The sequence below is a fragment of the Suncus etruscus genome, chromosome 12, assembly GCF_024139225.1.
Source record: "Suncus etruscus isolate mSunEtr1 chromosome 12, mSunEtr1.pri.cur, whole genome shotgun sequence".
Lineage (NCBI taxonomy): Eukaryota > Metazoa > Chordata > Mammalia > Eulipotyphla > Soricidae > Suncus > Suncus etruscus.
In genome coordinates, this window is record NC_064859.1 from 76,552,966 (window position 1) to 76,577,165 (window position 24,200).

The 24,200-nt window shown below is 43.8% G+C and overlaps 1 protein-coding gene across 1 annotated transcript in view; it reads left to right on the forward strand.

Annotated features, from left to right (window-relative positions):
- The first annotated feature begins 1,557 nt into the window (after positions 1–1,557).
- LPIN1 (lipin 1) overlaps positions 1,558–24,200 on the forward strand; it is a 159,268-nt gene continuing 136,625 nt past the window's right edge. The window contains 1 exon segment of the mRNA XM_049784553.1: positions 1,558–1,641. Coding sequence (XP_049640510.1) covers positions 1,558–1,641 — 84 coding nt within the window.

Genomic DNA, 24,200 nt, shown 5'->3' on the forward strand with positions numbered 1-24,200 from the left:
TCTGGTTTTGCCACTTCCCACTGTGTAACTGAAAGCCAGGTCTTCATGCTACCATGTTCTTTCCGTAACCTTAGAAGACACTATGCAACACGATAGGGCAGAAGGAACTTAAACTCTTAACTTCCTGGTGTGGGAAATGTTCAGATTGAGTGTGGGGGTGGAGGCTGCTGAGTAAGGACAGAGGGCATGGGTTGGGGGGAGGACCTCACTGAGGAGGAGAGGCCACTGACTCAGCTTGTTTGACTCCTCAAAGGTCACTGAAGGGAGTCAAGTAACAGGTATTTGACAGACAGAGAGCAAATTCTACTATTGCTTTGGAGGAATCAATGGGAAGGTGGAAGTGGATCACTGTGTATACAGCACTTTGTGAGGATCCCTGAACCCAGCTCTAAGGAAATCTTGCCCTCAACCCTTACTCATGCCAGGAAACAGTCTTGGGGGTTTAAATCTGCAATCTGTTCTTTATTTTTGGGGAGGAGGAGCTCTTGGCTTATTCCTGGCTCTGTGCTCAGGGGTCACTGCTGGTGGGGCTTGGAAGACTATATGAGGTGCTGGAGATCAAACCCAGGTCAGCCATATGCAAAGTAAAAGCCTTGGCCACCTTGCTACCTCTGTCCCTACCTCTTTCTGGGCCTCCACACATCTGAGAGCTGCAGAGCTGTGTGACTCTGGCCTCCACAGCTCTGACTTAACTGGTGCCAGAGTGCAGGAAGCAGCGTGTGTGTGTGTGTGTGTGTGTGTGTGTGTGTGTGTCTGTTGGTGGGTGAGAGAGAGAGCAGGAAGCAGCTTCTCTGTGTGTGTATTGTGTATGAGAGAGAGAAAGAGAAAGAGAGGAGAAAGAGAAAGAAAAGAGAAAGAGAAAGATGAGAGGAAAGAGAAAGAGAGGGAGAGAGAGAAAGAAGAGGGAGAGAGAGAAAGAGAGGGAGAGAGAGAAAGAGAGGGAGAGGGAGAGAGAAAGAGAGGGAGAGAGAGAGGAGGAGAGAGAGAGAAGGGATGAGAGAAAGAGAGGGGAGAGAGAGAAAGAGAGGGAGAGAGAGGGAGAGGGATAGGAAGAGAGAAAGAGAGGGAGGAGAGGGATGAGAGGGGGGAGAGAAAGAGAGGAGAGAGAGGAGAGGAGAGAGAGAGAGAGAGAGAGAGAGAGAGAGAGAGAGAGAGGAGAGAAGATGAGAGGGGAGATGAGAGAGAGAGAGAGAGAGAACACAGGAAGCAGCTTGCACAGTTGAGGCCAAAGGGGTTCCCACAGGGTTTTTCACCAGTTTTCACCCAGTTCCTGGCAACTGGCTTCTGCTGGGTCTCTGCATCCTACAGATCAGGGGGGTGTCTCTGAGTTGCCTGTTAGCCACTACCCAGGTGGGAGAGGATTTGCAATTCAACACTCTGCTCTTGTGACTTGGCGGGGCTCCTGGGGTGTAAAGGGAAGCCGGAGGCTCTGGGCTTTGTGTGGCCGGTCCCAGCCTTCCAGCTACTGGGCTGGTTTTAAACCACCACTGGGAGGCTTTAGAGACATTCCTTTGGGGGGGCACCCGGAGGAGGCAGTCACTATCCCGCTGGGGGGCCATGGAGGAGCAGGATGGCACCTGCAGCTCCAGCTGGGAGACCCCACAGGACAAGAGTAGCAGCCTGGATTCCCCTTGGTCATGGGTAAGGTCCCAAGCATGGTCATCTATTTGCACGTTTGCAGCCCCACCCAGGAGAGCAGGGAGGACTGGGGGCCCTCTGTGTTCAGCATTCTCACTTCAAGCTCTGTTTCCATATCCGGTTGTAGCTACAGAAGAGGATTAGAGTTTATACCCGAGTGAGAAATGTTTTTCTTAGTCTTGAATAGAGAAACCTGTAGTGATGGTTTTGATCCTGAAGTTGGGGGTGCAGGCTGCTTGCTTGAGGGGTGTAGAGTAGCTTGCTGGGGATGTAAGGGGTTTGTCTGGGGGCTGTCACTTTGTGTCTGGGAGACTTTTGATGCACCTGCATAGGGCCTCCAGCATCTGCCACTACCCAGGAGCGGTGCCATCCTGTACCATTCCACCCTGCCTTACCTAGAGCTGAGCCCAGATCCCTGGGCTATTGGATAAAGACAGATATTTTCTTTTTTGTTTTGTTTTGGTTTGGGGCCACACCCGGTGGTGTTTCAAGGGTTATTCCTGGCTCTGTGCTCAGAAATTGCTCCTGGCAGGCTTAGTGGACCATATGGGATGCCAGGAATTGATCCTGGGTCTATCCCCGGTTGTCTGCATGCAAGGCAAACACCCTACTACTGTGCTATCTCTCCGGCCCACTAAACACAGATATTTTTTTTTACCCAACACTGCACATTAGGATGAGAGGGTGTTTGATGAGCCTAAGAGCTTGGACATTGAAGGTGAAGCGGAGGACAAGGATTCATGCTAGGTGCTTTCTTCTGGCAGTTGGGGGGTAGACTCGGTAAAGGACAGTGTTTGCACTCTGTCCCCCTTGGTCCACCCAGGACCCTCTGTGATGCTGTCTCCACCCTCAGCTGCAGCCAGTCTCCAGGGGCCTTAATATTCCAGGGAATTTAATCAAGGCTGTCACCTGCTCGGGTTCCTTGAGGCAACCCATGACTTGTCATTTCAGTCCCTCTGGAGAGTGGCCCTTTCCCTTCAGCAGCAAAACGTACTGATGGGGGACTTGCTGATGTGCATTTTCCTGTGAGGGTGATGCAGGTAAAAAGGGGACCCTGGAGCATGTCCCGCCTTTGTCAGCCCTAAAGCAAATGTACTGGCTGGGCCACAAAAGAGTCCCCACTAGCAGCCCCAGAGTGGGCCTGCCCCTTGAATCCCTGCAGTGCTGACCAATAGGCTTGGACCAATAGGCTTTGTTTGGTTTTGGTTTGGGGGCCACATTTAATGGTGCTCAGGGCTTATTCCCATCTCTGTGATTAGGGCTTACTCCTGGAAGGGCTCAGGATGCTGGGATGCTGGGGTTTGAATATAAATCAGCTTCATGCAAGGCAAAGCCCTCTCCACAGACTATCTCTGGCTCCTAGATTTGTGTGTTTTAGGCAGGGACCAGAGTAGTTCAAAGTGCCAGGCCCCTCCCAGAGACATTCCACAATGGTGGTTTGGGCCTGATGATTAAGGACCTGTAGTTCTCAGGGGTCACCAGGGTTCTGCTCTATAGGGATCTCATTCAGAGCATCATACATGCAAGGAAAATGATCCAAACCTGGAGTTTCTCTTGGCGTGGGCAGAGTCATGCTGTGATGGTGGTGGTAAAGGGTGTTTATAGGGCTGTGACAAGGGATTACATGGTTGTAGGGGGATTATAGGGCTCTAAGAGTATCACAGAGCTGTAGGAAGGTTACAGGTAGTAGTGAGAGATTATACAGTTGTGTGTTGTGCCATTCTGAAATTTCTTGGCATTAGTCACAAACCTGTGCTCACAAGGAGCCATTCTGAATTCCCAGGCCCCCACCGCTCTGCAGCCCTAAACTGTGCATCTCATAAGAGTCCTCCTCCTCCTTCTTTTTTTTTTGGTTTTTCCAGGCCACACCTGTTTGATGCTCAGGGGTTACTCCTGGCTAAGCACTCAGAAATTACCCCTGGCTTGAGGGACCATATGGGACGCCGGGGGATCGAACCGTGGTCCTTTCTTGGCTAGCGCTTGCAAGGTTACCTCTAGCGCCACCTCATCGGCCTCCTCCTCCTCCTCTCTTCTTCTTCTTCTTTCTTCTTCTTCTTCTTCTTCTTCTTCTTCTTCTTCTTCTTCTTCTTCTTCTTCTTCTTCTTCTTCTTCTTTTCTTTTCTTCTTCTTCTTCTTCTTCTTCTTCTTCTTCTTCTTCTTCTTCTTCTTCTTCTCTTCTGTTGTCTCTCATGCTCAATCTGTTCTTTTTTTTTGTTTGTTTCTTCTCTTCTTTCTTCCTTCTTTCCCTCCCTCCTTTCCCTCCTTCCCTCCCTCCCTCCTTTCTTTCTTTCCTTTCTTTCTTTCTTTCTTTCTTTCTTTCTTTCTTTCTTTCTTTCTTTCTTTCTTTCTTTCTTTCTTTCTTTCTTTCTTTCTTTCTTTCTTTCTTTCTTTCTTTCTTTCTTTCTTTCTTTCTTTCCTTCCTTCCTTCCTTCCTTCCTTCCTTCTTTCTTTCCTTCCTTCCTTCCTTCCTTCCTTCCTTCCTTTCCCTTCCTTCCTTCCTTCCTTCCTTCTTTCCTTTCCTTTCTTTCTTTCTTTCTTTCTTTCTTTCTCTTCTTTCTTTCTCTTTCTTTCTTTCTTTCTCTTCTTTCTTTCTTTCTTTCTTTCTTTCTTTCTTTCTTTCTCTTCCTTTCTTCTCCCTTCTTTCCTTCCTTCCTTCCTTCCTTCCTTCCTTCCTTCCTTCCTTCCTTCCTTCCTTCCTTCCTTCCTTCCTTCCTTCCTTCCTTCCCTTCCTTCCTTCCTTCCTTCCTTCCTTCCTTCCTTCCTTCCTTCCTTCCTTCCTTCCTTCCTTCCTTCCTTCCTTCCCCATATAAGCAAGATCACTCATAAAGCATATAGTATCTAGACTGCAGGGGTCTCAAACTCAATTTACCTGGGGGCTGGCAGCAGAAGGCAAAGTAGGGGTGATTCTTGAGTGCAAAGTCAGTAGTAAGTCTTGAACATTGGGGGGGTGTGACCCAAACAACTAAAACAAAATAAAACAAAAAAAAAAGATTTCTCTAGGGCAGGGCCACAAAATGTTGTATGGAGGGCTGCAAACGGCCCATGGGCTGCGAGTTTGAGACCCCTCATCTAGAGCAAAGTGAAAATGAAATAGTGACCACTTAGCTCTCAGGGAATATTTACGCTTGATTTTTGGATCTCCTGAGGGCCATTATTGTGAGGTTCACAGGAAGGAGTTCTGCACACCTGGATTTCCCCTAGCTCAGATCCCTTCCAAACCTCATTGCCAATAGCTTGATCTACAACCCAGCTTAAAACTCTTGCCAGTCCCTCTGTTGTCCACAGGTCTCTGGGGCCTCTGCTGGTGGCGTCTGTGGTTCTCTCTGACAAGGGAACCTAAGCAGAGTTGATGGGCTGGAGCTGCAGCACAAACAAGGGTTAAGGAGTTCCAGGGAATAAGAACTTGGTTTGGGCTGGTGCCACTCTGGATGGATCTATCTGAGCTGCTGTGCTATAGGTAGGACCCAGCAGTACAGGGGAGGTATTGTCCACAGATTGAGCAGTGAAGGAGGACTGAGGGAAAAGGTCCTGGATTAGGTCTTGGAGGCTCAGGCCCAGACTTTTTTTTTTTTTTTTTGGGCCACACCCGGTGGTGCTCAGGGGTTACTCCTGGCTGTCTGCTCAGAAATAGCTCATGGCAGGCACAGGGGGACCATATGGGACACCGGGATTCGAAACCAACCACCTTTGGTCCTGGATCGGCTGCTTGCAAGGCAAACTCCGGGCCCCCAGACTGGTTTTTAACAAAGCAGTAAAGGAGTGCAGAGCAGGAGAGAGTAATAAATGCCTTTCCCATGCCTGGCTTCTGGGCAGGGCATTTTAGGAAGAGCTGAGAAAGCTGAAGGCAAAGGCCAGAGCAGCAGCTGCCAAGAGCAGGAGCCAGCTGGGCTGGTGAACCGAGAGGGGTTAAAGGCAGCTCCCACCATCCTCATGTGTTCAGGAAAGGGCCTCTGACAGCAGTGCAGACACCTGCTAAGGTCAGTCCCGGTCATCACAGCCTTGACTACTGACTGTTCCAGCATGCCCAGATGGATCTCAGACCTCTTGTGTGGCTGAGCCCCCCTATATGAAACTCAAGCCCACCTTGAAGAGTCTAAGGGAAAGGGACTGTGTGGGAGTGGGGCAGTCTCTGGCCTGCTGCCAAGTCCACAGGCAGGCCAGAAGGGGCCAGGGAAGGCCTCAAGGAAGAGTAGGATTTCAGTAACAGCACAGGGGTGCAGCAGGAGTGAAGACTGGGCTTTGAGAACACAGGCATCACCCTAGAGCTAAGCCTACAGGTTTGGTTCTGCAGGGCACTTAGGTTTCCTTTCTCCTCAGTTGTGCCCTTCATGGCTTATGAAAGCAAACAATCAAATGTACAGAACCAGACTGAAGGTGGTTGTGATGGTGCCTGGAGCAGGGTGGGGGACCCAGGAATCTCAAGGATCTGGGCTAAAACACCAGTTTTACAAGTTCGGGTGTCCTGGAGTACCTGCTATGACATGGCTAACCAAGTAATGGAATGTCAGTGACAAGAAGTTAGGATGAGGTGGGGGATGTAACTAAGGCCTAGAGCTCTTGCCTTGCATGTGAGGCCCTATGTTTGATCCATAGTGACCTCAATAGTACAGAGAAAATTATTTGGCCTATTGGAAACTGTTTATTGTTTGTAATTTTCCTCTCACAGGTCACTGTTGTGAAAAATTCTTGCACAGAGATTGCAACTCCATCCTATCAAAATCACAGCCCTACTCATTCATTAAGGGCTACCATAGTGACCATGAGATTTAGTTAGTGCTTGATGCTGTGTTAACCTAACCTAATCCTTTTTGGGGGGGGGGGGTTGGTTTTTGGGTCACACCCGGCAGCACTCAAGGATTACTCCTGGCTCTATGCTTAGAAATCACTCCTGGCACACAGGGGACCATATGGGATGCTGGGATTCAAACCACCATCCTTCTGCATGAAATGCAAACGCCTTATCTCCAGGCTATCTCTCCAGCCCCAACCTAACCTAATCCTTGTGTTGAGATTTTTGTTTGGTTTTGGGCCTCACCTGGCAGTGCTCAGGGTTTAATTCTGGCTCTGCACTCAGGAATCACTCTGAGAAGGTTCAGGGGACCATATGGGATTGAATCTGGGTTGGTCACATGCAAAGCAAGAGCCTGACCCTATCACTCCAGCTCCTTGTGTTAAATTTTCTGTTCAACTCTTCCTCTAGCTCTTGACTTGCCAGTTTCTTTTTTGTTTGTTTGTTTTTGGGTCACATCTGGCAGCACTCAGGGGTTACTCCTAGCTCCACACTCAGAAATCGCTCCTGGCAGGCTTGGGAACCACATGAGATGCTGGGATTCGAACTACCGTCCTTCTGCATAAAAGGCAAACTCCTTACCTCCATGCTATCTCTCCGGCCCCACTGACTTGCCAATTTCTAAGAGTTGCTCACCTATCTCATCTCTCCTTGGGTGTTGTAAGCACCTCAGGTGATAAGGGGATATCCATCTTGGCATCCACCCCTAGCACACCCAGCCCCAACATACAGCTGTTTTGGCTGTGTCTGTCAGGGTCTCCTGCCCCTTGTCCTGATGTGATTATTTTTGGTCTGGAATGGGATTGTCCTATTTAGTGAATTCCTGTGGGTAACACAAGTGCTGGATTTGGAGATGTCTCTTTACCCCTAGCTGGCTTCGAAAGGTATTTTCTCTCTGCTAGGGAGGAGTCATTGTAGTCTCCTCAATCTTCTAATTGGGGTTGATCATAATGTTTTGTCTGTCATACGAAGATTAAGGTTGAAAATCAGTGCTGGTGTGGGAAGTTGTATGGTGTGCAAATACTTGGGGTCCAGTCCTCCACAGCCACCCTGCCCGAACAGGTTGCCAGCAAGAACTGAAAAGAATAGTTTTGCTTTGAATAGATTCCTAGTCTGGGCACAGGCCCAGTTCTCTTGCTTGCTAACTGGTGACTGATCTTTCAGAGCTGCATGTCCTCGTCTGCAAAACAGATTCTTGTGAGAGTTAAATGAGTTTAAAGACATAAAGCTCCCCAAGCATTTAGAATTGGAGTTATTCTGTCTTATTGGGCCCACGTGGAGAGCTGTGCCATCAAACTTTGCAGGGCCTTCATGAGAAAGTGAAGGCCTTCATCTTCATCTTCCGGTTCAAAATCCCCCTGGAATTATTCTCAAGAGAGAAAATAACCAGAGGGACTGCTAGCATAGTTGAAATGACTACCAAGAGAAAGGTAGTTTCTGAAAAAAAAAATCAACTTGTTGATTTACAGTTTTGTGAAATTTCAGGAGTTTAGTGTTTTTTTCTCTCTATATATGTAGGTGTTATCACTCCATAATACATTTTAAAATGACTATTTTACTTTCATTTCCTCTTTAGTTTGCCAAATCCCTAGATAAATGATTGCATTTTCAAAGTATGTTGAAGGGTTTCATTTTTTCTCACCAAGTAATATATATCTTTGTTTATGCTAACTCTCTTAGAAGGTAGTGTTCTGAGGTGCTCAGGAGCTGTACATCCAGGATCTAGAAGCTGGGGTTACAGACCTTTCAGCCAAAATGACTAGATAGATGACTTTGGAGGAAGTCCCTTTCCTATGAGATTACATTTCTCTGACAGGTTGTGAGCTCACAGGAATGATCTGCATCAAAGCATTTATGAATTTGAACCTCCTGCCAAACAATAAGCAGTTGAACTTGTGGATACCTATTCTGCTCCTCGAGGTTTCATGGGGGTTGTTGAAAAGCAGATGGCCTGGAATTGAGATGCGAGCCAGTTGGCTAAGCACAACATGAAATAATTCTCATCCTCTGGCATACGGCGTGTCTGATTTGTATCCTGAGATGAACAATGCAAACTCGAAGGCAAGAGGGTTGGGCTATGTCTGCTTCTAACCATGCAAACAGGATACCAACCTGTACTCAAGAAGTCTTTTTTTCTTTTTCTTTCTTTCTTTCTTTCTTTCTTTCTTCTTTTCTTGTCTTTTTCTTTCTTTCTTTTTCTTTCTTTCTTTCTTTCTTTCTTTCTTTCTTTCTTTCTCTTCTTTCTTTTTCTTTCTTTCTTTTTCTTTCTTTCTCTCTTTCTTCTTTCTTTCTTTCTTTCTTTCTTTCTTTCTTTCTTTCTTTCTTTCTTTTCTTTCTTTCTTTCTTTCTTTCTTTCTTTCTTTCTTTCTTCTTTCTTTCTTTCTTTTCTTTCTTTCTCTTTCTTTCTTTCTTTCTTTCTTTCTTTCTTTCTTTCTTTCTTTCTTTCTTTCTTTCTTTCTTCTCTTTCTTTCTTTCCTTCTCTTTCCTTCCCTCCTTCCTTCCCTCCTTCCTTCCTTCCTTCCTTCCTTCCTTCATTCTTTCTTTCTTTCTTTCTTTCTTTCTTTCTTTCTTTCTTTTTCTTTCTTCTTTCTTTCTTTCTTTCTTTTCTTTCTTTCTTTCTTTCTTTCTTTCTTTCTTTCTTTCTTTCTTTCATTCTTTCTTTCTTTCCCTTTCTTTCCTTTCCCTCCTTCCTTCCTTCCTTCCTTCCTTCCTTCCTTTCCTTCCTTCCTTCCTTTCCTTCCCTTTTCTTTCCTTCCCTTTCCTTTCTTCTTTCTTTCTTTCTTTCTTTCTTTCTTTCTTCTTTCTTTCTTTCTTTCTTTCTTTCTTTCTTTCTTTCTTTCTTTCTCTCTTTCTCTCTTTATTCTTTCTTTCTTTCTTTCTTTCTTTCTTTCTTTCTTTCTGTCTTTATCTCTTTCTTTCTTTCTCCTTCTCTTTCCTTCCCTCCTTCCTTCCTTCCTCCTTCCTTCCTTCCTTCCTTCCTTCCTTCCTTCCTTCCTTCCTTCCTTCCTTCCTTCCTTCCTTCCTTCCTTCCTCCCATCCTTCCTTCCTTCCTTCCTCCCATCCTTCCTCCTTCCTTCTCTTTGGGACCCAATATATTTTTTTAATTAACTGCTTATAATAATAATACATAATGTCTTGGTTTCTTCTCTTTTTTCTTTCTTTTGATATTTAAATAGAAGTGATGACTTATGTTAGACATCTGTGGTCACCCAATTGAAAGTAATCAAAAAACACTCCCTTTTCATTTATTTATTCTTCTGATATTTGACATTCATGAGCTCCCCACTGTGTGGTTGGCATCTTTGTGGGCACTGGGGATAGAACAGTCAATGAAACATGCCAGTGAACAAGTAAAACATGGGGCAGGCTTGGCAAAGGGGTGACAAAATAAAGCAGAGTGAGATGTCGTGGAGCACAAAATGGGAAAAAAGGGATGGTACATAAGGAGCCAGGGAAGGAAGTGCTGAGAAGAGGACATTGCAGCCAACACCTGCAGAAGGTGAGAGGTACATGGAAGGCTTTGGGGGTATCCCAGTCCTAGGCAGAAATGTCCATGCTGGAGAAACAGAAAGGGGGGCTGGCATGACTGAGTGAAAAGAACAAGGGTGTCACATGTCACATTTAAGGGGGTCACATGTGAGCAACATGAAAACTGGAAATGACTGAGCACTGCAAGGGCAGCAACCGTACATTTGCATGAGATGAGAGCTATGGGGGGATGTTTGGGTATATATTGCCCTGGTTTCATATTTTGGATCCTCAGCAGACAGGGCAGAAGTATGGTCTCAGATGGGAAATCAAGAAGATGATGGGAATCAGAGGTGATGCTCATTTGGGTGAGGGCTGCTGTGTGGAGGGCTGAAGAGTGAACTTGTCTGAAGGTAGGGCTGGCGGGGTCTGCAGATTGAATATGATGGGTAAGGAGAAAGGCAGGGGTACCTCTGCATATTTGGCTGAAGTTATTGGCACTATAAAGCTCTCCTGAAGGGTTTTAGATAAATATGGTGGTATAGGGGTGGGATGGGGATTAGACAACAGTGCTCAGTGTAGATAAGTCACCCTTGGAGTTGCTATGAAAAGACAGTTGATTATTGGAAGGAGAAGGTCCAGGCTGGAAATGTAACTTGAGTCCCTGAAATTCTGAGTTGAAGAACCCAACCGTGGTGCAGCCCAATTTATAGGCAAGAAAATTGAGTCCACCTGAGGGGGCTGGTTATGTTCTCCAGATATGTTTATAGCAAAACTAAGGTTAACATGTTAGTCTTGAGGCTTTTTTTTTTGTGTTTTTTTTTGTTTGTTTGTTTTTGTTTTTGGGCCACACCCGGCAGTGCCCAGGGGTTACTCCTGGCTGTCTGCTCAGAAATAGCTCCTGGCAGGCACGGGGGACCATATGGGACACCGGGATTCGAACCAACCACCTTTGGTCCTGGATCGGCTGCTTGCTAGGCAAACGCCGCTGTGCTATCTCTCCGGGCCCAGTCTTGAGGCTTTTGAGGTAGAAAATATGTGTCCATTCATTAAGACACTTCTATGAGCATCTCTTGGCATTAGATCTGAGATATACTTGGTATTGTTGCTCTTTCCAGATATATCCCCCCCACTCTTACACACACACACACACACACACACACACACACACACACACACACACACACACACACAGAGTTTTCAGCTTTCTCCTCCATCTCTACCTACTCCAGCAAGTCTTTTATGGTTTACACCTGATTAATAAAGCCTCTCTGATTTTCCAATGCTTTATCCAAATGTAGCCTTTGCTGGAATCTCAGCTGAGAGGGAACCTTCATTCTCAGCCTCCAACTTCCCTTCGGAATTCAGCACACACCAGCTTTCATTCTAGTTATTCCAAGCTGGCTCAAAACACTGAGCAAGTGCTTGACCCTTGTGTCAGGGACAGATGAATGAGTGACATGGTAAGAGAAGCACTCCCAAGAGGTAGTAATTTTGTGGGGAGCTTCTCCTGGTCTCTTCATTTATGCAGAGAGGCCCCTCTCCTTTTATTCATGCCTTGACTAGCCACAGCACTTCCAATATGGACAGGACACAGTTGGAATTGGCTGAAGCAGAGTAAGCCTGGGCCCCAATAACAATTCAGGACTTGCTCTGAAGTGACACCAATGCATGAAATGGGGACAAAGACCAGAATGTTAGGATGGATAAATTCTGGAAACAGGAAAGATGGTCTGGCTCATATGAATCATTCCAAAAAGCCAGAAATGCTAGAGGACAGATATGCTGTAGTATGTTTTGTGGGTACATGGGTCTGCTTTAAAGGCTCAGGACTAGGCCAGAGAGATGTCTTTAAAAACCAGACTGCAGGCTTTGCTTGCAAATACCCTGACTTTGTTTTCTTTCCCTGTATGGTTCCCATACACTTTAGAAAGTGCCCTCATAATAATGTCACACAGTATTGTACTTTTGACAACAGCCTGGGCTCCAAGAGCAGATCTTATTCCAATTAGTGAAAGCATCCCAGTCTGGGAGTTATCTAGAAGTTGCTTGTATCCGTGACTGCAAAGGGGTCACTTGCTACTTTCCTCAGCTCGCCATCTAGGTCCTAATCACTGCATTCTTCCCAGAGCAGAGTATGTGGTTAGAATGTGCATCTTGGTGATAAACAGATCTGCTCCTAGGGCCGCGATCCTCATTACTCATTTTCCCCTTTTGTCTTGGCTTGCAGTGGGCAGAGTTTTGTTGAAGGTTAATGGCAGGATTATGGAGAGTCTAGATTTCAGGAGGCATTCTCTCTTTTCCAGGCTGCTAAGTCCTACTTTATTTCACTGGCTTTGATCAGCTCTTCTATTACTTGTTTTTCTTTCTAAGCTGTCCAAATTCCTCTTTTTGGATTTGATAAGGTCTGTGTTCAAACAATACCCCAAATTTGGAATGCCATGACCTGGTGTCTATTTTTTATATTTACTCAGGCCTGACCTAAGAGTAGGCTCATAGGTCATTACAAAATTCAGCTGCTGACATTAACTACTTTTTTACTGGGGCTTGGGGAGAGGAAGAAGGATGTGACATCTCTGACAACGGGGACAGAAAGGGATCAGGACTGATCCTTGAACCTTTGAAGAGAGTGGTTTGGAGGGATTCAGAGATTAAGATGCTCAGGGGAGAATCCAATGCTGGAGGAAATCTGAGAGTATGGGATTCGCAGGCCACCCGGGAATCTAAGACACACTGTGTGTCACCAAGCAAAGGTGCTGCAACTTTGGAGTGGAGAACCCTCCCTGCAGAGATGTCTGTGGGTGGCCCTGGCCTCTGCTTTTCCTTTTTTTTTTTTTTTGTTTTTGGGCCACACCCTGTGACGCTCAGGGGTTACTCCTGGCTATGCGCTCAGAAGTTGCTCCTGGCTTCTTGGGGGACCATATGGACGCCGGGGATCGAACCGCGGTCCATCCTAGGCTAGCGCAGGCAAGGCAGGCACCTTACCTCCAGCGCCACCGCCCGGCCCCGGCCTCTGCTTTTCCATGCAGGGACACCCAGTGCAAAACAGTTTAGCCTGCTCTTTGTGGGGCAGAGAGTGAAGGAGCTTTGTCCATGAGTGCTCTTATCTAGCAGGGGCTCAGGGATCTCTATGGTCGGTCATTGGTGTGGTGCTGGCTGCTAGGCAACTGTACCTGTGTTTTTTCATTTCCCTTCCAGCACAGGTTCAACAGGTTCTCCCCTGACTAATGAGTTCTGGGATAATGCTGTCAGAGGCATCTTTTAAAAATGGATTTGTACTGAGCCCTTGTGTGTTAGCTGGACCCAGGAAAGGGGGCCTGGCCATGACTTCCAGCCCTCCCCAGAAAGAAACCTTTGCTACAAGCTACTCCCCATGAAGAAAATAAAAGAAAGCCTTTTCCATTCACAGAGATGCAAATTGGCTAGCCCTTCTCAAATTCTCAAATTTGTTTCCTTCTCTCATGGGTCCCCCAGCCCTTTGCCAGTCACTCCAAGGGCTACATGGTACTTGAGGGAAGGGAACATCTCTGAGGTCTTTCCACTTTGCCTTTTCCGAGGTTGGGGTCACATTTTGGAATTCTTGGAAGTACTGTGGAGAACCAGTACCTTTCTGAGTGGTTGTGACTGGGGGTAAAGGGGGAACCCTGTTTCCACAACTTGTTGCATCCCTCAAACCTGGGTGCTCTTTGTTCATCCCAGAAAAAAAAGCAGCTTTTAGGAGAGTTGAAGTGATAGTATAGTGAATAGGGCTCAAGCCTTGCATGCAGTTGACCTGGACTCAATCCCCAGCACCCCATATGGTCCTCTGATTACTGTCATAAATGATCCTTTAGCACAGAGCCAAGGGTGAGAAAGCCCTGAGAACACCGGGCATGGTTAAAAATTAAACACAAAAATAAAATAAAAAATCAAACCACATTAAAACAAAACCAAATAACCCTCAAACACAGCCTTTTGGAGGGAGGCGTCTCCCTGAGGTATGTGGTGTCAGGATGGTCTAGCTCAGAAGTAACCTGTAGAGGGCCCTATCACCCCCAGAGCCCCAACGGGACAGGAAGCAGGAACGCCCACTCTTTGGTACTTGCCTTCCAAGAGCAAGTGAAAAAATGAGTCAATATAGAAAACATTTCAGCTAATAATATGAGTTTTATTGAAATTCTAGAGTAAATCTTCCATTTAAGGGTAAAAGATTTGAACTTCAGAGCAGCTCAGAATAAGGGAACTGGGGACTTTGGTTAGCTGGTGTCTTGCCCTGATTTGACCTAGGCAGACACAGAGTTTATTAATAGTAGTTTGATAGGCTCTTCACAGTTAAAGGTGAAGTAAGATGGAATCAAGTTTCTACTTTTGATCCAATTAGAAATGCCTAATGAGTGAGAGGTCACCAGATGGAAGGAGAAAGAACAGTGAGTCCCACATGTTGAACGTTGAGTGACCCCCCCCTTATAGAAGTATTTTTGAAATCATGAGTTAATCCCAATTTACAGATTAATTTAAAATGCTTTAAAAGGTATCAGCCCTCAGGCTTACTATTGTAGCTGATTGAATGCATTCTTCATGCCAGCTGCCCTCTCAGGTATTTTCCTTAGTCTCTTATTCATCATTATAACTATGAGTGAGTTATGAACCTCTGTACATGCCAGGGAGCTTAGAGAAATGACACAACTGGTCTGAAGTCTCATAAGAAGCAGCAAGATCATTATTCCACTGGGGTTTCCGCTTCTATTGGCCCTACTTTCCTACAGGAATCCCTCTGCCTGCTCATTGGAAAACATTCATGAATGTTCTTCCCATTTCCCCAGCCTGCATGTCTCTACTTAGCCAATTGCTTGGAACTAGAGAATCATTCTCCAGCAGAGTCCAGCTGCCTTGGTAGCAGGTAGTTTTCCAACTGACTGTCATCTCTGTGCTTCATTTTTGGGTGATGGCAAGTGAAGGCTGGGAGTAACAGGAGAGATTTTGTTGTCCATAGAAGCTTCCCTCAACACTTTTTTGAATGAAAAAAGATGATGGTAGAGTGAATCTGTGATTCCCGAGTGTTGGATTGATAGGGGCCTACTGCCTGGCCATCTTTGAATGCACAGCTCAACCATCCTTCCTCGCCCTGTGGGAAATGTACAGTCACTCTGACATCCTAGACATCAGAATCTCAACATAGTTTCTAAGTAACAGAAAACCATAATCTGTAGGCTCAGGCCTCAGGCATCTCTTTTCCTAAAGTCGCTTCTAATGATTCAAATTTAGGGTGTCACAGAGATTGGCACACATCACAAAGAATGTGAACAAACAGTGTTGTGGGGATGTGGAGAGAAAGGAACTCTTATCCACTGCTGGTGGGAATGCCGTCTAGTTCAACCTTTATGGAAAGCGATATGGAGATTCCTCCAAAAACTGAAAATCGAGTTCCCATACGATCCAGCTATACTACTCCTAGGAATATACCCTAGGAACACAAAAATACAATACAAAAATCCCTTCCTTACACCTATATTCATTGCAGCACTATTTACCATAGCAAGACTCTGGAAACAACCAAGATGCCCTTCAACAGACGAATGGCTAAAGAAACTGTGGTACATATACACAATGGAATATTATGCAGCTGTCAGGAGAGATGAAGTCATGAAATTTTCCTATACATGGATGTACACGGAATCTATTATGCTGAGTGAAAGAAGTCAAAGAGAGAGAGAGAAAAACACAGAATGGTCTCACTCATCTATGGGTTTTAAGAAAAATGAAAGACATTCTTGCAATAATAATTTTCAGACACAAAAGAGAGGAGGGTTAGAAGTTACAGCCCACCTCATGAAGCTCACCACAAACGAGGATGAGTTTAGTTAGAGAAATAACTACATTTTGAACTGTCCTAATAATGAGAATGTATGAGGGAAATGGAGAGCCTGTTTAGAGTACAGGCGGGGGTCGGGTGGGGAGGAGGGAGACTTGGGACATTGGTGATGGGAATGTTGCACTGGTGATGGGTGGTGTTCTTTACATGACTGAAACCCAAACACAATCATGTATGTAATCAAGGTGTTTAAATAAAATATATAAAAAATTTAGGGTGCCAATCACATTCTTTTTTTTTGAGGGTAAACTTTTTAAAAATTAAATATTTTTTAAATGAATCACTGAGATATAGTTACAAAGCTGTTCATGATTGATTTTCATTCAGTGTTCAACAGTGTTCACAGTGCATATTTCTCACCACCTATGTCCCCAGTTTTCCTCTTACACTCCCCCCCCCCCCCCCGTCCTCTCCCCTGACTGGCTCTGTGGCAGAAATTATTTCTCTCTCTCTCTTCCTTTTTTATTTCTTTTAGACACTGTGGTTTGCAATATTGTTACTGTAAGGGTATCATACATATCAATTTATCTCCTTTCAGCACCTAGTTCTTGTCCAGAGTAATTATTTCTAATTTTTTACAGTATCAAGTATTTACTCATTTATTCAATGACAATCATGTCATCATCTTCTGGAACATCATAACAATCCAATCCCTAAAATTTCCTGGTTAATTTCTTATGACTTCATTCTTTTAGAATCAGTGGATCAGGGCCCGGAGAGATAGCACAGCGGTGTTTGCCTTGCAACCAGCCAATCCAGGACCAAAGGTGCTTTGTTCGAATCCCGGTGTCCCATATGGTCCCCCGTGCCTGCCAGGAGCTATTTCTGAGCAGCCAGCCAGGAGTAACCCCTGAGCACCGTTGGGTGTGGCCCAAAAAAACAAAACAAAACAAAAAAGAATCAGTGGATCAAATCTCTCATGTTTAGCAATAGCACTGTTCTTATTTTTTACACACACATACAAATATATACATACATACATACATATATATATATATATATGCCCTTTATTTATGCACCATGATTACAAACACGATTGTAGTTGTGTTTTGGTCATTAACAGAATACCTCCCCTTCACCAGTGCAACATTCCCACCACCAATGCCCCCCCCCCCCATTTCCCATCCCCTGCCTGTATTCGAGACAGGCATTTTACTACAGTTGCTTTTTTTCTTTTTAAAGTTTAGTAAGCTCTTTATATTTTTTTAAGGATAAGAGTTAAAAAATACAATAATAACGGTGTGAGAGTGGCAATTGTTATTTGCATAGGCCCAGCAAAATATGGGGAAAATGAAAAGAAAAAAGCCTTGGCCTAAATACAAGGAGACCTTACCCCTAAAGTTTTCTGGCATAAGACTGACTCTGGGCTCCAGGCATATCAGGTTGTCCAATCCGTAGAGGACGTTTCACATCATCCTGACTTTGATAAAGGAAATGCATAGAAACCAGAATCTTTAACTATAGGAACCTGACACCACCAACAGCTAATGTGCGAAAAAATTTCACCGGAACCACAGAGAATGACTCAGGGGTTGGACAACCTGGTATGCCTGGAGCCTAGAATTATTTCTAATTATTATTGTTGTAGTGGTTCCTTCTCACCCTTAGTGCCCTAATCGTACTCCCATACTCTTTTTTGTTGCTTGTCTATTTTTGGGGGGGAGGGTAGGGAAGGTTGTGGGACAGCGCTAAGCACATACTCCTAGCTCTGCACTCAGAATTACTCCTGGCAGGCACAAGGCATCATATGGGATGTTGGGGATCTAACCTAGGTTGGTCAAGTGCAATCAAATGCCCCACTGGCTGTGCTTTCATGGCAAGCTTTCTACCATAAACTGATCCTTCTAGCCCTTGTCTCTATTGTTTTGAAACGTAAAGGCCCCTGAGCCTTTCTCCTTCATTCACATTGCTTCTTCCCTCAGCCTTTAGTGCTCTTACTCAGCTTTTTGGGCTCAAATCCTGGGCCAGTTTTTTAGGAACGTCTGTTCTTTAAAAATATATATGTATTTATTTAAATGATAAATTTAATAAGTAAATAAATTTATTTAAAGAAAATGCACCACATAGTTGGTCATAATACATTTATTTTCAGATAAGTAAAAGCAAAGTTATTAAGATAACAGAAAGAAAAAATAAAAATAAAATAAAAGAGAAGAAAAACTAAAAGAAAGAAAGAAAGAAAAAAAAGTAAAATAGCAAGTACATTTGTGAAAATCATTGTATCTTCAATGAATTCATTGATATGATGGCAAAAGGTTTATTAAGCTCCTGTTAGCTGTTTATTCTATTAAATGGATGTGTTCCTTTAGGGATGACAGCATAAAGCAAATGCAGTTGTCCAGAAAATCAAAACACTATTACTAATACTTCCACTTTTAGGGGCATGTACTCAGTTGCCAGGTCTCCAGGAAGAAGGAAGATACAGGGGAAGGGTGTCTACAACTGCTCCAAAGCCATTGTGATATCAACTCAAATACCAGCATATCTGAAGTGTGGTCAGATCAGTGTCCCCTCTATGAAGGGATTTTTTTAGAGGGTCATAGATGAGGCAGGGCCATCAGGAAAATGGTGATTCTGGGTGCTGGAGGTAGTAGTATGGCTTAGGCAATGTGTGGGCTTGGCAAACCCTCTCCTCCTGAGGCAGTCAATTTGTGCTATATGGGCCAGTGTAGCCATAATCTTTCACATCTTGCTTTATATCTTGTTCAAGAAAAGACTGAGTCTATGAAGTTTGCCTAGTTCAAACATGGAGACGGTATTTGTCAACTTCTGTCCTTTTTGACTAAATAAACTCAGCTTCCTTAGGGATCCCATCATTATTTAATCATCCTGCAAAGCAGTTTTCCCTAAATATGGATGAATTCTGCAGCCTCTCTTCTCCCTGCTACACTGTGAGCTTCTGCAGGATGGAAAGGATACCTGGTCTGTTTCTGGTCTCCTGACACCTTCCAGGATCTGTGTCAGAAAAGACTCAGTGAAAGAAAGTGTGAGACTGAACAGCTGTATCTATGGTCTCATTGTATAGCCCTGTGAGGAAACAAAACCTACCTTTTGTCAGGAATGTCCAAAAGGTCCATGATCCCAGCTGAACACTCTGGTTCCACTCACAAGGCAATTCACTATAATTCTAATCTAGGAAGCAATCTCCGCCTCTCCTATTTCCCTCTCTAGTACTTTTGCTTGTTTTTTTTCTTTCTCTTTCCCCTTTCTTTTTCCTCTAATGTCTCCCCCCACCTCTTTCTGCCTTATCTTTCCCTCCTCCTCATATTCTATCTGTCCTCTCCTCTCCCCAATTTCCTTATCCCTTTCTCTCACCCATCCTTCTCCCCCCACTCTTCATTTGACTGTAAACACTAAGCACAGACCTAGATCATATGCTCCTCACAGGTGCTGACCCCAGGCACAACCCTCTGCTTCCAGAGCCTCATGAACCCAATGCTTCAACCCTTTATACTTTTAATCCCCTTTTTGAATGTTTCCATGGCATTTCACTGTACCTTTTTATATACCATGACTTTGGAATGGGTGAAAGAATATGGATTTGGCCTTGCATGCCACTGAAGATTCTTTGATCCTATGTATCATATATGGTCCCCCACCAGGAGTGATCCTTGAGCAGTCAGGAGTACACTATGAGCTTCTGAGCATGACTTAAAAAAATTATACAAAAAAGTATTAATCCATTATCCAATCTTGGCCAGAAGTCATAAATATACTTTGTTGTCTAACTCGATATTGATAAAAGCTTAAGAAGGAAATGTAGGTTGAGAGTCAGTGGTATAACATTTGAGACCTCCATCCAAACAAATTTCTGCACTTCCTCAGAATGTTAATGTAGCCATTACAAAATTATCCGATCCAAATATCCGATCTATTCTCTGGGGCATCCTGAAAGATTTTTCTCAAGTGTCTTGCTGAAATCATTATGGAGTCTTGCATGTGTATGATATTCAGAACTGAGAACTTAATAATGACGTGAAAAAGGAAAGTACTTTTTTGATTAGAGTTTTTCCCTGTGAATGGTGGTGGCTGTCACTTTCTTAAAGATCGACAATGTCCCTGGAAATGTAAGAACATGCAGAATGATGTCATGGAGAACATGACCTAAAAGGAAACTTTATCCCTTGTGTGTGTCATCTGGCAAATGTCATTCATCTGTCACTCTCCCCAGGATTTTCAATATCTGCTCTGGGCCACTAGAAAGTTTGGTCCCAAACTTTAAAATTTTATTTTATTTTTGGCTTTGGGTCATACCTAGTGATACTTAGATTTACTCCTACCTCTGCACTCAGAAATTACTCCTGGTAGTGCTCAAGAGACATATGGGATGTCATAAATTAAATCCGGGTCAGCTGCTTTCAAGACAAAGGCTCTACCTACTATTCTATCATTCTGACCCCTTGGTCCCACTTTATTCTCCTTGCTTTACTCTGGAACTTACTGGCTATGTTCTTTGATAAGTCTATGCTCAATTCTCATCTGTAGAATTGGCTTCTATGGGGGTCTTGATAGTGTAATATTGTGGTTTCCAAAGGCCAGAATCTTCTGGAAGCCTTGAAAAGTTCCAGACTTCTATCATAAAATTGAATTCAGGGGCTGGAGTGGTGGTGCAAGTGGTAAGGCGTCTGCCTTGCTCACGCTAGCCTAGGATGGACCACTGTTTTATCCCCCGGCATCCCATATGGTCCCCCAAGCCAGGAGAGATTTCTGAGCACATAGTGAGGAGTAACCCCTGAGCGTCACCGGGTATGGCCCAAAAACAAAAACAAAAACTAAAAAAAAAAAAAGAAAAATTGAATTCAGTGGATTAAAGTGGGAATACATAATTTTAGTAAATCCTTGAGTAATTTTTGATAAGTAAACAAGCTTAGAGTTAAACTTGTACTCTTAGTAAAGTGTTCACCAGGTAGGACTTGGGACATAGCAAAAACCCTGTCTCAGCGCTCTGGAGATCCCACTCTGTGTCACTGAGGAAAGGCATAGAACAAGTCATTTACATTGCCCAGATGTTTCTCTTCTACAAAGTCAGAACAAAGTATAACAGTTTGTTACTTATTAAGACCATTTATTTAAATAAATGAGATTTTGGCTCTGAGAAATTTAAAAGCAATAAGATCAGCAATAGCACTGAAGAGATTGATAACACAGCAAGTAGGGCATTTGCCTTGCACACAGCTGACCCAGGTTTGATCCCCAATATCTCATATGCCCCTAACCCTACCTGCCAGAAGTAATTTCTGAATATATAGCCAGTAGTAACTCCTGAGTGCTGCAAAATGTGGCCCCCAAACCAAAATAATAGCATTAATGATCAATAATAATAACAACAACAATAATATGATCAGCAAAAGTTTAATAATTTCATTTTGTTTTTTTTCTTTCTCTTTCCCCTTTCTTTTTCCTCTAATGTCAAATGGTACTCCAGAGGCTTTCTCAGGGATTGAGTCCTAGTATGAAAGGAAGGCAGCTTCAGGGTAGGAGGATGCAGGGATGAGAGAATACAGCAGGTGGCGCTCGAGAGTCATAGGTTACTCTCCAGAACCCCAGGATATGTGTGTGTGTGTGTGTGTGTGTGTGTGTGTGTGTGTGTGTGTGTGTGTGTGTGTGTGTGTGTGTGTGTCTGTCTGTCTGTCTGTCTGTCTGTCTGTCTGTCTGTCTGTCTGTCTGTTGGGGGGGTTTGTCAGGGGTATGGAGTCTTCAGAGGAGCTTCACTCAAAATCATTTGAACAACTGTTTTGTGTGTGTGTTTTAATTTATTGAAACCATTGTGATTTACAAATTTCTTTTCAGTTGAGCTTCAGACATACAATGTTTCAGGGCCAATCCCACCACCAGTGTCGACCTCCCTCCAACAAAGTTCCCAGAGTCCATCCCATGCCACCATCCCTGCCCCCAGCCTGCCAATATAACAGGCCCATTTTAAGTTTTGATTGTTAAATTTGGGTCTCTTAATTTCATTGTTGTTGATTCTAGCTTGGATATTTATTTCTGTCCTTTCTTTGTTTCTTCCCCCTTTTTTTTTGTTTTGGTTTTTGTTTTGGTTTTTGGGGTCACTCCCGGCAGTGCTCAGGGGTTACTCCTGGCTCTGTGCTCAGAAATTGCTCCTGGCTTGGGGGATCATATGGGATGTCGGAATTCGAACCACCATCCATCTTGGATGGGCTGAGTGCAAGGCAAATGCTCTACCGCTGTGCTGTCTCTCTGGCCCCTTTCTGTCCTTTCTTTTCTTTTCTTTCTTTCTTTTTTAATTTTAATTTTTAAAAAAGTTTTATTGTGACCAAAGTGCATTACAAACCTTTCACTGCATCATTTATGGTACATAGTGATAATGAATGAGGGGCATTCACACCACCAGTGTTGTCCTCCCTCCACCCCTGTTTCCAGCACGTATCCCATATCTCCCTCTTTTACCCCCCAGAATGCTAGTGCAACTGGTCTCTACTTTATAGCTTGTTGTCTATTGAGCATCCATTCCACCGTCATTGGAGATAAAAAGAATAAGAAAAAAGAGAGAAAAAAAATTGGTAACAACTACCAAAAAAAGAAAGAAGAGAGAAAAAAAATTTGGAAGAAAAAAGAAAAAAAATGCACCCGGCAAATAAAAATAAAAATAGATCACCAAATAATAACCACAAGAGTGAAAAAGAAAGAGAAAAGTGGAAGAAAAAAGAGAAGGAAAGTAAAGTCAAAAACTAACAAATCAAAACAAGAAAAAGTAGGGGTGCTGGAGTGGCAGGGTTTGGCGTCCCCCCCCACTATTTTTTTTTTTTTTTTTTTTGCATAGGCACAGTAAGCATTGGGAAAGAAAGGGAATTCCTGTGGACTAAGAGATTCAGGGTTTCTCCATCCTTGAAGCACACCATCATGGGATCAACCCCTGGCTCCATAAATACTCATTATCCCATCCCAAAGGCTTTTTTGTGATGCCAGGAAACTTTCCTCTCAGCTGTGTGTGAGAAAATCAAGCCACTATAGCTAGCGATCTTGGTATTTGCACAGGTTATAGGTCAGGGTCTTGGATAGAGTCTTTACGGTTCTAGAGGTTCCTATCCATCATTGTTGTGTTCAGTCTTCTGTAACACTTGCTCCCTGTTTTCGTTCAGTCCCTAAGCTGAAGCCTAGAATATTATGGATCCAAAGGTTCTGCTCAGTCTCTGTTGTCGAAGTTAGGCCTCTGCAATAAGACATCTTGTTGTTATGAGTTCTGGGCTACAGCCTAGGATAGGGTTTTCCTTATTGGTCACAAGGTAGGATCTGTTCAGTCACGGTTATCAAAGTCAGTTTTCTGTTGTTGGTACTCTTATTTTTCACAGTTCAAAGGACGATACCTCTTCTGATTTCCATTTAGTGTTAGGTGATGTGATAGGACAACCTGATCTTAAGTCAAGTTGTCCTTTCCTTGTTGTCATATCAATACTGGCACAAAGTTGGTGCCAGAGCAGTATTATAAATCTCCCAATGGAGCTTAGTTCCTGGTGGTGTTGCCCAGGAGCTGTATCAGTTCTACGTCTGGGATCTGGGGTTTGGGATTGGACTAACACTGTCCAATCTCCTGGAGACTGCATTGTATCCACATGACACATGTTCAGGATGGGCACCCTTCTGCTATAAAAAGTGTGAGTTCTTATCCCTAGAAAATAAGATCGTGTTTCTGTGTCTATTGTTTCCCCTTTTCTTACTGTGCCCATACACCATACAAAAACGTATGGTGTCATATGTTGCTGGTGCTATTCTGGGTAAGGATGGCAAGCTGCACACACAGTCTCTGTGGTCTGGTTTTTATCTTTTTTAATTTTTTAAAATCATCTTTATTTAAATACCGTTTTCTGTTCTTTCTTAATACCATCAATGCACCTGAGAATTCTTGGTCCCTATCCCCCTTAATTTCATATAGTATTTCTCCTCCTCCACTCAATTTCTTTCCATCTCGCTATATACTCTGGGGTCAAGAGTGTACCAAACAACTCCCATTCTAAATGCCACAAATAAGTGATATCATTTTATATTTTTTTCTTTTTATTCTGGTTTACTTCATTTAACATAATATCCTAAGTACCATTCATGTTGCAGCAAATTTTATTATTGTATTTTTATTTATTTATTTATTTATTTATTTTTAATTTCATCTCCCTTTCTGTAGAATCCTATTTCAGGCATTGAGCCTCAGATTCTTCTAACAAGTTACCCATGTGACACTGTCTTGCTATCAAGTTGGGAATCATTAGTTCTAGAATAATCTTTTTTTGGGGGGCACACCCAGTGACATTCAGGGGTTACTCCTGGCTATGCACTCAGAAATCGCTCTTGGCTTGGGGGACCATATGAGATGCTGGGGATCAAACCATGGTTCATCCTGGGTCAGCCGTGTGCAAGGCGAAAGCCATCGCACCAGCCCCTAATTCTAGAAAATCTTGTTGTTGTTGTTGTTGTTTTGGGGTCACACCCAGCAGCGCT